The following is a 15,754-nucleotide window of genomic DNA, read 5'->3' as shown; positions in this document are numbered from 1 at the left end:
CTAAAAATACACAGGGCTGGGTTATTTTAGTCTATTTGGCCTCATTTTTCCACAGGGTTGTCTGACCTGCTGCCTAGAGACACATTTACAGACTTCAGGAGTAATGAATGACATGGGTCTCTTTAAGTGCTACAGGGCCCTCGTGCTTTCCTCTGTGGAATCTTAAGACAACATGGCTAAATCACTTTATACCATAAAACTTTCCTCTTCAGGTCTTGCAATTTTATTTACAATTCTGTAACACACACACACTTGCTACCTTTTAATATAAAAAGTATATATATTCATTTTAAAAAGTTAAAATATAAAAGTACACAAAATAAAGAGTGACTTTAAACTTTCCTCTTCAAGGGGAGGCACAGACATCAACTTCGTCAAAGGTCAGGACTCGTGGCCCAGGCGCGGGGTCCCAGGAGTTGGGTTCTTCAGAGACTTTCGGAACTTGCTCTGAAGGAAAACCCTCGGTACACACAGGCCTTCTTTTTTATTCACCGTCTCACGAAACACATATTCGTTCACCTCTTCTTCGTAACCTGTGTCCATAAAGAGCCGTGCCAGGAATTCTAGAAGACAAGCAGATCGACAGCGCTCGCAGTCTGGACTCCACTGCACTGCTGAGCAGTGGTGAGGGGGGCGGGAGGCTGAGACAGGGCATCCTTAATGGAAGGAGAACCTCAACACTAAAAGGTAAAGGTTTTGTTCTGGAAAGTTAACAAACTCCTACTTCTCCCTGTCAAACAAAAACTCCCAAATAAACAATAAGCAAAAAAGTTTAAGAACAACCTGGAGTACATCCTCCTTGCCCTACTGTGATTCCCCAAGGACAAGAGTCTGAGTAAAAAGAAACACAATTCCAGACTGGCTGTACTCATGCAAAGTGCGTGTGTGCTCAATTTGTTTACATCAAGCACCTCATCTATGCTAACATGAAGGAGGAAAATCAGTGACCAAAGTGGGGAGAAAAAAAATCATCTGATAGTGACATACCCTAAGGAAAAGTTAATCCAAGTAATAATCACTACACATTAAGTGAAACAAACAGAATGGCTACGTAGCAAAAACAAAGACTCTTATCGAGGGCATTACTCCAAAGAATGTGCTCTGAAGCACTTTGCAGATATTATTGCATCTTCTCATTTATAATTGGTTTAATCAGATTTCATGAATCCAAAACATTAAAACAAATTTTTAATTTTCACCGTACATTTTTAATGGTTTTGTAGTTTTAATGGTAATCACTCATTTTTAGCTTTAAGAGAATATTTCATTTCAAGAAATACAAATGTTGTAAAAATTAGAGCTTAAGAAGGTAATTATCTTATGGTTCAGATTACAGGCATACCTCAGAGATATTGTGGGTTCGGTTCCAGACCACCACAATGAAGGCAAATACTGCAATAAAGCGAGCCACACGACTTTTCTGGTTTCTCAGTGCATGTGAAGTTATGTTTACAGTATACTGTAGTATATTAAGTGTGCAGTAACACTGTGTCTAAAAAAACAATGTGTATACCTTAATTAAAAAATACTGTATTGCTAAAAATTGCTAACCATCATGTGAGCCTATAGTGAGTCTTAGTAGTAACGTCAAAGATCACTGATCACAGATCACCATAGGAAATATAATAATTTATAATAGTTCAAAATATTGCGAGAATTACCAAAATCTGACATAGAGGCATGAAGTGAGCAAATGCTGTGGGAAAAATGGTGACAATAGACTTGTTCGACACAGGGTTGTCAGAAACATCCCATTTACGAAAAATGCAATATCCACGAAGCACAATAAAACGAGGTATACCTGTATTTAACAGGCTTAAAACTAACGTTCAAAATACCTAAAAGAGGGCTTCCCTGGTGGCGCAGTGGTTTAGAGTCCACCTGCCGATGCAGGGGACACGGGTTCGTGCCCTGGTCCGGGAAGATCCCACATGCCGCAGAGCGGCTGGGCCCGTGAGCCATGGTCGCTGAGTCTGCGCATCCGAAGCCTGTGCTCCGCAATGGGAGAAGCCACAACAGTGAGAGGCCCGCGTACCAAAAAAAAAAACTACCTAAAAGACTAAAATCATGTTCGGTGTTTGGATGGTTTTAAAATCATGTTCGGTGTTTGGATGGTTTTCTTATCAAAAATGACCTTTTAAAGACCCCTCTATAGCAAATTTGTGTAAAAAGTTTCAATCACTTTTTTCCTTAAAGATTTTTCTTGATGTGGACCATTTTTGAAATCTTTATTGAATTTGTACAATATTGCTTGTTTTTTGTTTTGATGTTTTGGCCTCGAGGCATGTGGGGTCTTAGCTCCCCAACCAGGGATCGAACCTGCACCCTCTGCATTGAAAGATAAAGTCTTAACCACTGGACCGCCAGGGAAGTCCCTCAATCACTTTTATAGAAAAAGATTTCTTACCTTTGTGAGACTCAAGTAATCTCAAGGCACTACCCTGTCCTATTTGCTTTATGCCTGAGTGAACGAAGTGAAGATTCTGGTTTGCTCTCCCCTCTTTCCAGCGCAGCTCCTGGCGTCATCCACATGGCGGTGCATCAGAGCCTGTCCACTGATCCGGCTCACTAACTGGACACGGTCACCAGAGGCGGCCCGTGAGCTCACAGCCAGGGCTGGTAAGTGGTGCACGTGAGCGGGCTTGTTCTGGGACCTTGTGCTTGTAAGGGGGGTACAGTCACCCCCACTCCAACTGGTACCATAGTGACAATGCAATCAAGGAAACAGCAGTCAAGACAGATTCCAGCAATCTTACCATCAGTGAAAAAATACGATCTGGTTCCATCTTGTCTAACATAAAAGTTTTCTGCAAGTTTGCTGCCGGCTTTAAACCTAAGCATGGCATGATCATACAGCCCATAGTCGCGAAACAAGACACTTTTGCCTGGTTTTAATACCTACGAAACAAAACAGGCTGCACGTAATTCAGGGACCCAGTCAAACAGAGCTTACTATAAAATAAAACCTGATTAATTTAGGGATTAAAATAACTTGCATTTGTGACAGTTATCAAAGGGGCCAGACTGCAATACCCATACTATGAAGAAAAAGGGCCTGATAAGCAAAGGTGTGCTAAGACTTGGCAGTGTCCTGTGCACTGGAGGGGTACTTCCTGAGCACTAATGAGAGCTCTGTGGAAGGTCCAGTGTCACACAATTAAAGTGTTAAAGACATTAGAAGAAACAATCATACCCACACTAAAGCACGTTCTCCCACCATTTTATTAGCCATCTCCTAATCCATGACCCTGCAGTCAGATTGTTTCTTTAAAAAAATACTATGTCATTTTCACTTTTTACTGATTTTTTGGGCTTCCTCATCCTGAGTCTCAGCTCTGGTCTCCCAAGCTACAATTCTGTATGGCTTGCCCACAACGCTAACAGTGGACGGCCCTCTGTAGCTTACCAGACATTTTCTCATTGGGTCTTCACACAATTCTGGGAGGAAGGAAGGAAGGAGTGTGATTATCCTCTGTGAGACAAGGAAACTGGTAGCAGAAGAGGGAAGTGATTTGCCCATGATCATACAAAAGCTACTAAGGAGGGGGGGCAGGACTCAAGCTGGGGTTAAAGGCATCACACTGCAGGATCAGGGATGTTTGTTAGCCCTGGGCAGAGTAGGGGCGGGGGGTGTCATTCCAATTCTGTCCTCACTACTGACAAGACAAGAGAGGCTGTGAGGGCAGGGGTAACTTGAGTATTCTTCCCACACTGCTGCACTTCTTGATTTGAAGCGAAGCATCCTCACGCTAGTGCAGTGTGTAGAGAAGGGACCAGTGTCAGGCTCCGGTGGGAGTCCCTCACTACAGCCTTTCAGAAATAGCTGTCACAGAGCAGATGTCTCAAAAATTGGAAGGTAAAATCCGCCGGGAGTGGTATAACTGCCCCTCTCTTACACAGCAAATAGCCATATGCTTTTCAGAATGAAAAGAAAGTGGTACTCGCTGTGACACTTGCTTTTTATGCGGGGATTCTTTCAAACTGTGTAACTTTACCAAATAAGAGTGGACTTCAAAAGGGGGCATTGATTTTATTAAATATATTCTGCCCCATCACATCAACAAGATGATTTTTAAGACATGACATGTAGCACCTTTTATAGATTTTTGATGTAATTTGATGTTTCCTCTTCCTGAATAGAATAGGAAAGATTGCCCATAATACTTCCAAGTGTGCTGCAGATTTTCTCATTTAGCAAATTCTTTTGTTTTTGGCCACGCCCCATGGCTTGTGGGATCTTAGTTCCCCATCCAGGGAGCGAACCCGCGCCCTCGGAACTGAAAGCACGGAGTCCTAACCACTGGACTGCCAGGGAATTCCGTCATTTAGCGAATTCTTATCAACGCTAGCATGCATTTAAAATATTGTCAGTAAAGTGCCTCTTCGATAAAAACATTCATACCTTGGTCAGAAATGCTAAATTTTAAAATGTGAATAATTGAGAAGGAAAAAGTCTGAAAATTTTAGTCTATGTGAGAAAGAAATCATTCTTAATTTCAGAGGGAAGGAAAGCCTGCATGGGACCCTTGCTTAGGAATTTGGGATATCCTGGTCCATATCCCAGCTCTTCTGTTAACTGGTTGAATGACCATGGACAACATTTCATCCCTCTGAATGTATTTTCTCGTCCGTAAGACAGTAATTATGGTATAACACCTCCTTTGATGGCGGGGCTGTACAGCCACCGGCTTTCCTCACCCTCCCCACAGCTCCAGGAAGAAAGCAGGTGAGGTCGACCAGACCCACTCCACGTTGAGTGAGGCTCAGAGTACAAGTGACTCGCCTGGGCTTTCAAGGCAAGTCAGTGGCACAGGAAAATCAAAATCTCGTCTTCTGATGACAAATTTGGTCTATTTTTATTTTACCGTTCTATTCCAAAACTGAGGGAATTCAACTTTAAGGCTGCCTTTCAGTGTAAAATTATGTGGTTTTAAAATTTCTCAGGTGTTAACATCCTAGAGTAATTATCTCTACCGTACAACAGCTTATTACTGTAGCTGATCAAGCAAGACTGCAGAGCTGCCCAAAGGGTGCCTGATTGTCAGAGGCTGAGAGCTCGCTTCTTCCAGTAATTTCCTGATGAAGCACATGGTCTCAAATTAATGAACCAGTGACTGACTATGCATGACAGCATCACACTGCTGCCGTGAACTCATTCCAGGTCAGCTGAAAAAGGATTTCTATTGGGGGGTAAAAACAGGAAGACTGCTGAAATGGAATTTGTTACTATAAGAAAGGGGCCAGGTATGGACTGGGACAGCTCAAGTTAACTTTTCTTTTAATGTAACACTTCATTATATACTAAATATAGATAACATGCTGTATGTTTCCATTTAAATCAAGAATAGGCATATCCTCATTAATACCCGGCTCTGTCAGACTTAACTTTATTAATCTAATTGTGTCTCATTATGGTTTTATTTTCCATTTCCTGGGTTATTGAGGTTATCTTTTCATATGTTAACTATTTGTGTGTTCTCTTCTGTAACATAACTGTTTGCTCATTTTTCTATTGTCATTCTTACTGTTACTCAGGAATTCCTTATACATTCTGGATACTAGGCCGACCAGGGATCGAAGCCATGCCCCCTACAGCGGAAGCTCGGAATCTTAACCACTAGACCGCCAAGGAAGTCCCTCAGTTGAGTAGATTTTAAGTTACTTTTCCCACCTTGTCTTTTCAATTTCTTTGTATTATACTGTCTTTTGAAGAACAGAAACTCTTAATTTTTTTACCATCACCTTTATGCATAGAATGTTTCTGAATCTTTGAGAAAATTTTCCCTACTCTGAAGTCAAAGATTTTCTCCTATATTTTCTTCTGAAAGGCTTAAACTTTTGTCTTTTCCATTTGTCTTTAAATCCACCTGGAATGACTCTTGTATAGGATGTGAAGTAGGAATACAATTTTGGTTTTCTCTCACGTGGCCTACCAACAGTCCCAGAATCATTTGCTGAGCAGTCCTTTTCCCAGGGATCTTCAATGTCACCTCTATCAACTATCAAATGTCCATATATACATGGATCTGCTTTTAAGCTATCACATTCCATTTGTCAATTTGTCTGTCCCTCTGCCAATACCACTGTGTCTTAATAATTGTAGTTGTAACAAGACTTTATATCTGGTATGGTACAAATCTCCCCATTGCCTTCTTCTTCAAGAGTGTTTTGACTCTTTGTTCCTTCATGTAAATTTAAAATCAGCTGTCAATTTCCTCAAAAAAAAAAAAGTCTACCAAAAAACTCAAAATCAAACAAAGAAGTAAAACAAAACACGTAACATGAAGTGGAAAAGTAAGATTGCACAATGCATGTTATTCTCTTTTAAGTGTACAGTTCTGTGGCACTGAGTACATTCATCTTACACTTATGTAATTCTGTTAATATTTTCTCATTAGACAATCATATTATCTGCAAATAATGAGTTCTGTTTCTTTCTCATTCTAAAACCCTTTATTCCTTTTTCTGGTCTTTTCCAGCTGACTAGGACCTCCAGTATAATGATGGATAGAATATTGACAGTGGGCACTCTCGTCCCCAGCAAAGTTCCAGACACTCCTTACTCTGCCCCTATTACCTCCTACTCCTTCCTAATCCCCAAAACCCTCCATCAAATCACGGTATCCTGAACGTCCCCTTCATTCTTGTGCTAACAAAAACCTGACTGTCCCCTGAGGACGCAGTTTTCCCTGCAACCTCTCAAGTCAGGCTGTGTTTTCTCCCATGGTCCTTGTATCACTGGGCGTGGGAAAGGGTCTGGGGTTCTCCTTGCCCCACTGCTACTTTCTGTGCATTCCTCTTTCTCCTCCCCAAGCCTCATGTCTGAATCTCCTGTCATCAGATCATATCACCCACTATCCCTTATTGTTAGTCATCTATTAGTTCCAGGGTCATTTCCCTCCATTTCATGATGAATGCGTCTCCTGGTTTATGCTTTTATCCCCATACTACTCCATTCTTAATTCCCATCAATTTCAACATGCATGTGGATTATGCTTCCAAATATGCTGGCCTCAATGATTTGAGCTTCTCTCTTCCAAAGATCTCGTCCTCCACCCTACCTTAATCACTCGCTCCCACAGTAATGTCCTAAGGTCTTGTCAACACTGTAAAGTATAACCTCTTCATACTCTCAATGTCACACAAGTAACTCTCCGACCACCCCCTCCACCATTTTTCCAGCTCTTTCTCTAACTCCCCATCTTTCATAAACCTTCACCTTCACCTGAGTCATCAAATCAGGGATCCTCCCATCGGTCCCCTCTTCCCTCTTTACCTGGCTTAAGTCCCATGCCTATCTGTGGATATACGCTGGGTTCTCATCTGTTCATATGCCAGGGCAGGGAAAGGAGAGGTAAGGAGGAAAAAAAACCTTACAAAACCTCACAAGCAGAGGGCTAAAACCATCTGAATTTTTTAAAAAATTGTTTTCAGTAGAATAGTTATTCCCTAACAGGTTTCCAGCGTCTTGAAATTTCTACCTCGCTACTCTTTTAAAACATCACGAACCAGGGTTAAATTTTAATGTACAGCTCTACATATACAGAGGCTCTCAGCTAATGTCCACTTCCTCAGCTTGCTGGACACTTTCCATTCTCTCTGTAAACTGACTGTAGCCACGACCCCCTGAGCAGGTGAGGCTCCCAGGCTCTCTAGATCGTGCGCCATTACACTCCAGGGCCTCCCGGGGAGCTGGTGCTCCCATCAGTCACTGGTGTTCATTCCCAAGCTTGCTTGTGCTGTTGTTCTGAGATTTGTCATTATATACGAGTATATAAACAATGCAATACGAACGTGAACAGAAGGCAGTTTTATTTCCTATGAAAAGTATGTTGACTACTTTGGAAAGACTTGTTAAACAAGCACTGAACAAACTCTGCTTAATTAAGCGTGGGAGAATCAACAATGAAAGTCTGGGTAAAAATATAAAAGAATCTGCTCTCATATTACTTTTCAATTGTTTTTAAGTTCTTGCTATAAAGAAACCAAAACTCTATTACATGTGTGATTTATGTAAGATAAATGGCCCCATACTCAAAGAAAAGGCCTTGGCTCTACATGAAAAGAATGATAAGTGAGTATTAACATATTTTAACTTATAATAAAATATTTACAGTAAGAAGGTACCATTTGTAAAAATCATTTCTCGACTTAGTTGATTTTAAGTTAATCAACATGGTTACCCACTGTTTGTACAGCTAAGAGAGCCTCTATTGTAGTTTACAAAGCACCTTGAACCTGATCTTACCTGCATCCCACAATAACCCCATGAGTGAAAGACACCCCCATTTTACAGACAAGAAAACTGAGGCCCAGAGAAGAATGAAAAGGTGGCCTGTTTTGAGTCACCTGACTTAGGAGTGATGCTTTACTCCGAGTGCTGCAGCAGCCTCCTGGTGGCCACAGCAGCTTGGGTTCTCCCCAGTCTAACAACGATGGGAGTGACAACAATGACGACCACAGCTGACATTTAAAGAGCACTCACCATTTCTAGGCACTGCACTAAGCACTTAAAACACATCTCATATAATCTCCCCCAAATCCTAAGATCTAGGAACTATTATCTCAACATTCCACAGGTAATGAAATGAAGGCTCCGAAAGGTAAAGGAAGTTGCCTACATTAGGGGAGCCAGATTTGATTCTAGGCACCCTGACTCCAGACTGTGTGCTCTTGTGCACTGAACTATGCTTCCTCTCACTTTACAGCAAGACTCCACATATCCTAGGCAGCTGCAAAATCATCCCTGCTCCAAGGCTGGCCAAGCTCTGAAGGGCAGCGATGGCCACCAGGCAAATGAGAATTTAGGGTGGATGTTTTATGCAGGAGAACTTTCTTCCCTACACTGACTACGCAGCCCACCTCGTGAGAACGGGGAGACTCTGTCAATCGAGACAGCACGTGAGTCTCAGAGGGAAGGTAAGTGAAAAGATCAGGACATCTAACCCTCAAGTGCAGGCTCCCAATTACTAACCTTGTAAATGTTTTGTAAGACAAGGTGCATTTTATCAGGGTGAACCGTAGAGAGCACAAATATCAACATGACAACATCCACAGACTCCGGGGGCACGTGTTCCAGAAGGTCATCTTTAGTCAGATCACACTGGAATACCTTGCATCGTTCTGTGTCATATAAAGGATTTTGCTAGAGAGGAGAAAAACACAAAATAATTTTTACACCACATCCACGTTGATACATGGAGAAAAACACAGCATCAAAAGGAGATCCTACTTCTACGTGTACACTGCTGCACAGAAATCAATGATCACTTTGTAACTGTGTAAAACAGTAATGAACCATTTGCACATTAAAGCATGTAATGTTCAATACTGCTACAACAGACAAGATTTCATTTTAACAAATCATTTTTTTCCTTTAAAAAAATTTTATTTTATATTGGAGTATATTTGATTAACAATGTTGTTAGTTTCAGGTATACAGCAGAGTGATTCAGTTATACATATACATGTACCTATTCTTTTTCAAATTCTTTTCCCATGTAGGTTATTACAGAGTATTGAGCAGAGTTCCCTGTGCTATACAGCAGGTCCTTGTTGGTTACCTGTTTTATATATATTAACCAATCATTTTTAACTGTGTATACAGTCTATCACATATTCCAAACTGAGCATTTTAGAAGCATGTAACTCTAGAGGGATGATAATCCAAAACCAGCCTCTGCTCCCTTAACCCTATGAGAAGTCCTTCCAGCTTCCTTTATTGAGATGCTCCCACAGTTCTTCTGGGTATGTTTTCCCTTGATACAGCAAGCTAATAAAACCTAACTTTTTTTTTTTTTTTTTAACTACAAGTGTGTTCCCGGTACATTTTGGTTCATTGTTTCAACACACGTATAAGAGCATTATGGAAAAAAATATCAAACTTTTCTTTAATGTAAATAAGGACTTTAATAAATTGAGAGATATACAAAGTTATTGGATGGGAAGGTTCAATGTTGAAAAGATGTCAGTTCTACCTCTTATAAATCCAATGCAAACTCAACTGAATCTCCACAGATTTCTAGAAACTTGACAAGGTAAATTTTATTCATCTGGAAGTGAAAATCTTGAGGAATAGCCAAGATGATTTTTTTTTTTTTTGATAGTGGCCATCCTAATGGCTGTGAGGTGATATCACATTGTGGGGTTTTGTTTTTTTGTTTGTTTTTAATTTATTTATTTTATTGATTTATTTTTTTTGGCTGTGTTGGGTCTTCATTGCTGTGCATGGGCTTTCTCTAGTTGCAGTGAGCGGGGGCTACTCTTCGTTGCGGTGCGCAGGCTTCTCATTGTGGTGGCTTCTCTTGTTGCAGAGTAAGGGCTCTAGGCGCGTGGGCTTCAGTAGTTGCAGCATGCAGGCTCAGTAGTTGTGGCTCGCGGGCTCTAGAGCACAGGCTCAGTAGTTGTGGCACACGGGCTTAGCTGCTCTGCGGCATGTGGGATCTTCCCAGACCAGGGCTTGAACCTGTGTCCCCTGCATTGGCAGGTGGATTCTTAACCACTGTGCCAACAGAGAAGCCTGCCAAGACGATTTTTAAATGAAGAACAATGGAAGAGGCGGCACACTACTGGACATCAAAACACATTACAAAATGAAGTACTAAAACAGTGTGGTTTGAGAATGGGGACAAATAGATCACTGAGACAGAACAGAGTCCCCAAACAGACCCATGTATAAAGAGGGATCAGTAGTGTATATGACAGAAGAGAGATGACAAAAATGACAATTAGATTTTAAAAAAGGTAGATAATAGGGACTTCCCTGGTGGCGCAGTGGTTAAGAATCCACCTGCCAATGCAGGGGACATGGGTTCGAGCCCTGGTCCGGGAAGACCCCACAGGCTGCGGAGCAACTAAACTCGTGCACCAAAACTACTGAGACTGTGCTCTAGAGTCCACAAGCCATAGCTACTGAGCCCACGTGCCACAACTACTGAAGCCCGTGTGCCTAGAGCCCGTACTCCGCAACAAGAGAAGCCAGTGCAATGAGAAGCCTGTGCACCGCAACAAAGAGTAGCCCCCTCTCTCCACAACTAGAGAAAGCCTGCGCACAGCAACAAAGACCCAATGTGGCCAAAAGTAAATTTAAAAAAAAAAGGAGATAATACAGGTGACAATTATCAGGAATGGAAAACTAATTTCTCACTCAATTCACTGTTTGAACAGCTAGCTCTATCCACTTGTGTTAGAGGACAGCAGACCACTTGGAGTAATAAAAGACTTGCAGCTCCAGTGCAGAGATGTAGAGAGGTGGAGAGACGTAGCTCCCATCCTTATGGGAAACAAGCTGGACAGACAGCAACTTTATGTGAACCCATGAAAGAACAGAGGTCAAAGAACCACCAGCCATCCCCAAATCTGGAGAGGGAACAGGTGCCTTCAGGGAGATGCAGGACCCAAGCGTTTGCTTACCTGAGGCAGTAGCCTTCAGCCTGGAAAGAGAAAATTAGAAATGTGACAAACAGATGAAGCCATCGGGATGTTTCCACCCTTTGCAGGTGTTTCCACCAAGGACATCACCAGGCTCTCACAGAGACAATGGTGCTCTTTCTGGTGCTGGACTTTCTCACCTCCTTTAAGGGAGGAAAGGTTTAACCTGCAGGGGAAAAGTTATCTGAGGCCTGTATCCTTAGGGCACTAGTGGAGTACCACTACCACTGGGGGAGGGCCCTACTCTTCCCAGACCTAGTCTTAATCTGCAGAGAGAATGGCCTCAAGACCACAGAGGATGACAGAGGCGGGGAAGCGATGGGAGAGAAAAGCTCTATTCCTGGAGAAGCAGAAACACTTGTGAGGGCCACACCCCTAAGACACAGGTCCATTATGCAGTTCAAAAACTGAGAATCAGAACATTAGAGAACAGTCTCTTTCCCCACATACTACCAACAAATCTCCAGTAATAACAACAGTGGATTGCTGGGAAAGCTGCAAGAGACAGACTCTTCATGGTGAACAGCACAAAGGGAAGACCCAAAGCCAAGAGGAGCAACAAAAACAAAGTCACCAGAGGAGTTTGAAGTCTCTGAGGCCGATAGCAACAACAAACCTCACAGGTAACTATAGCAACAAGAGACTTCAAATAGAGCCCAACTCCTGTCTAGATTATTACAAATCCTTATTACCTCAGTATCCACTGCCCTATATAACATACCCGGCTTTCAACAAAAAAGAACAAGGCGTACCAAAAGGCAAGAAAAAATATGGTCTGAAGAGACAATCAATCATGAGAACCAGACTCAAATATGACACAGACGTTGGAACTACAGGTTTGGACGTTTAAAATAACTGTGATTAACATATTAAAGGCTCTAAAGGAAAAGATAGACAACATGCAAGATCAGATAGGTAATTTCACAGAGAGATAGAAACTACAAAACAAATCAACTGGAAATGCTAAAAACAAAAAACTTAGTTACAGAAATGAAGAATGGAAGAGATATGGGAACATATGTATATGTATAACTGATTCACTTTGTTATAAAGCAGAAACTAACACACCATTGTAAAGCAATTATACCCAATAAAGATGTAAAAAAAAAAAAAAATGCTTTTGACAGACTCATCAATAGGAATGCCTACTGCCTAAAGAGGAACCAATGAACTTGATGATAGGACAATAAATTACACAAACTGAAGAAAGGGAAAAAAAGTTAAAAACAAACAAAAAACCAGCATCCAAGAGCTGTGAGACAATTCAAATGGTATAACATACAAGTAATTGGAATCCTAGAAAGAGAAGAGGAAACAGAGCTGAAGAAATACTTGAAGATATATGGCCAAACTTTTTCCAGATTGATTAAAAACCATAACCAAAATTTAAAAAAGCATATCTATGTGATTACAGAACTTCTAAACAAGACATAAAACCTTCGTACCTTAAAAGGAAAAGATTATCAGATTGGTTCAAGATGGCAGAGTAGAAGGACATGCACTCACTCCCTCTTGCAAGAGCACCGGAATCACAACTAACTGCTGAACAATCATCGACAGAAAATATTTGAAGAGATTAGAGTCGAAAACTTCCCTAACATGAGAAAGGAAATAGCCACCCAAATCCAGGAAGGGCAGAGTCCCAGGCAGGATAAACCCAAGGAGAAACACACCGAGACACACAGTAATCAAATTGACAAAAATTAAAGACAAAGAAAAAGTATTGAAAGCAACAAGGGAAAAAAAGACAAATAACATACAAGGGAACTCCCACAAGGTTAACAACTGATTTCTCAGTAACTCTACAAGCCAGAAGGGAGTGGCATGATATATTTAAAGTGATCAAAGAGAAGAACCTACAACCAAGATTACTCTACCCAGCAAGGATCTCATTCAGATTTGACGGAGAAATCAAAAGCTTTACAAACAAGCAAAAGCTAAGAGAATTCAGCACCACCAAACCAGCTCTACAACAAATGCTAAAGGAACTTCTCTAAGTGGGAAACACAAGAGAAGAAAAAGACCTACAAAAACAAACCAATAACAATTAAGAAAATGGTAATAGGAACATATATACCGATAATTAATTACCTTAAACGTGAATGGATTAAATGCTCCAACCAAAAGACACAGGCTCGCTGAATGGATACAAAAACAAGACCTATATATACGCTGTCTACAAGAGACCCACTTGAGACCTAGGGACACATACAGACTGAAAGTGAGGGGATGGAAAAAGATATGCCATGCAAATGGAAATCAAAAGAAAGCTGGAGTAGCAATACTCATATCAGATAAAATAGACTTTAAAATAAAGAATGTTACAAGAGACAAGGAAGGACACTACATAACGATGAAGGGATCAATCCAAGAAGAAGATATAATTATAAATATATATGCACCCAACATAGGAGCACCTCAATACATAAGGCAACTGCTAACAGCTATAAAAGAGGAAATTGACAGTAACACAATAATAGTGGGGGACTTCAACACCTCACTTACACCAATGGACAGATCATCCAAACAGAAAACTAATAAGGAAACACAGGCTTTAAATGACATAACAGACCAGATAGATTTAATTGATATTTATAGGACATTCCATCCAAAAACAGCAGATTACACTTTCTTCTCAAGTGCACATGGAACATTCTCCAGGATAGATCACATCCTGGGTCACAGATCAAGCAGGGGATGTGGGTTTGATCCCTGGTCAGGGAACTAAGATCCCACACGCCGTGGGGCAACTAAGCCCACACACCACAACTACCGCGCCCGAGCACCACAACTAGAGAGCCCGCACACCGCAACTACTGAGCCTGCGTGCTCTGGAGCCTGCGCACCACAACTACAGAGAAGCCTGTTCACTGCAACGAAGAGCCCGCATGCCACAACTAAGACGTGACACAGCCAAACATAAATAAATAAATAATTGGAGACAGTACTTTTTGCCCATAAGATTGGAAGATATAAAGAAGACTGATGTCAAATGTTAAGGACATAGAGGAAAAAATATCTTTATACTATTGGTGAAATTATAAATTGGTATAATTTTCTGGATGGAAGCCTGGCATTATCTACTTAAATTTCAACATGTATCCTTTCTCCAAGGAATTCTATTCTATTATTCACCACAGAAATAAGTGTACACATGTGTTTTGGGGCATGTGTACAATTTTGATCACATTAACCCTACTTGTAAGAGCAAAAAATTAGAAACAATTCGAACAATTACCAACAAGGCAATTGTTACAGTATGGCATATCCGTTCTATGGAATACTACAACAGGTAAATGAAATGCAGTGGACCTACATGTACTAGGATGAAAAACTCCACAAGATATAACATAGAGCGAAGAAAGCTGGTTCTAGTACAATGTGATGACACTATTTAAAAAGTCTAATAGATGCTAAAACTGTGAAAGGTTGGTGGAAAACTACATATCTACATGTTGCCAAAGTATCCCCCACATATCTGTTAGTGACAAAAAGAAAATACCTGTGCAACAAAGGAATTAGGTAGTTACTATCTTAACCCAGCGATCAAAACTAGCATCACTTACAGCGAGATTACACTACTGCCTCCTGATAGGATGCAGTATGAAAGAAACAACATCAGCTATTAAAGTATTTTTGCCCAAAGTATTTTACCTGATTTAAATCTAACTTCTAGTTTACAGGAAATACAGAAACAAGTTAAACAATGATTAAAAGAAACCATCAGACCCAATTTGGCATGTGGGACCTCATTATAGAAAATGGCTTGCTCTCCGAAAATTCAATGTCAGTGGGGAAAAGGTCAAGGGGAAGGGCAGGAATGTTTTAGGCTAAGGAGATCTAAGGTACATAATAAAGTGTAAGATGTAGTCCTTAATTAAATATAGCTATTAAAGACACCTGGGACTATTGGGGGAAATCTGAATCCAGACTGGGTATTAATGACATTAGGGAATTACAGTTATTTTTGTCAGACATGATAAATATATTGTAGTCATGTAGAAAAAGTCCTCATTTTTTTTTAAGATGTAGGCATACATATATAGGAGTGAAGCGTGTCAACATTTGTAACTTACTTTAAAACAGTTCAGCAAGTCTATAAAGCAAAAATAGCAAAATGCTGGCAATCATTAAATCTGGATACAAGGATAAGGATGTTGTTTGGTATTTCTTTCTACTTTTCTGAATACTGCTATGTTTCTGTATGTATTATACATGCATGTAAACAGGAAAACTAGGTTCACAGGGATCATAGCTGGTTAGCTTCAGGGAGAGGACTGAAATTGGGCAAATGGGTGTAGAAGGCAGGTCCAACAAGTCTAGG

The 15,754-nt window shown here is 40.8% G+C and overlaps 1 protein-coding gene across 5 annotated transcripts in view; it reads right to left on the bottom strand.

The window, feature by feature from the left end:
- Window positions 1–200: 200 nt before the first annotated feature.
- Window positions 201–15,754, bottom strand: part of METTL6 (methyltransferase 6, tRNA N3-cytidine) — a 17,660-nt gene continuing 2,106 nt past the window's right edge. For 3 of the 5 annotated variants that reach the window (XM_027086590.1, XM_027086589.1, XM_027086588.1), the window contains 3 exons: window positions 8,975–9,145; window positions 2,757–2,898; window positions 201–563 (listed from right to left, as the gene is read on the bottom strand). In XM_027086590.1, coding sequence (XP_026942391.1) covers window positions 382–563; window positions 2,757–2,898; window positions 8,975–9,145 — 495 coding nt within the window. In that variant the 3' untranslated portion in view covers window positions 201–381. Of the gene's footprint in view, window positions 564–2,407; window positions 2,899–8,974; window positions 9,146–15,754 lie in introns of all 5 variants that reach the window. The other 2 variants (XR_003428614.1, XM_027086591.1) reach the window with 2 other exon arrangements.

Source organism: Aethalodelphis obliquidens, unplaced genomic scaffold (assembly GCF_003676395.1).
Source record: "Aethalodelphis obliquidens isolate GAN/ISIS:26980383/991018 unplaced genomic scaffold, ASM367639v1 scaffold56, whole genome shotgun sequence".
Taxonomy (NCBI): Eukaryota; Metazoa; Chordata; class Mammalia; order Artiodactyla; family Delphinidae; genus Aethalodelphis; species Aethalodelphis obliquidens.
The sequence above is the reverse complement of the archived record's forward strand: the minus strand, read 5'-3'. Positions and strand labels throughout refer to the sequence as shown.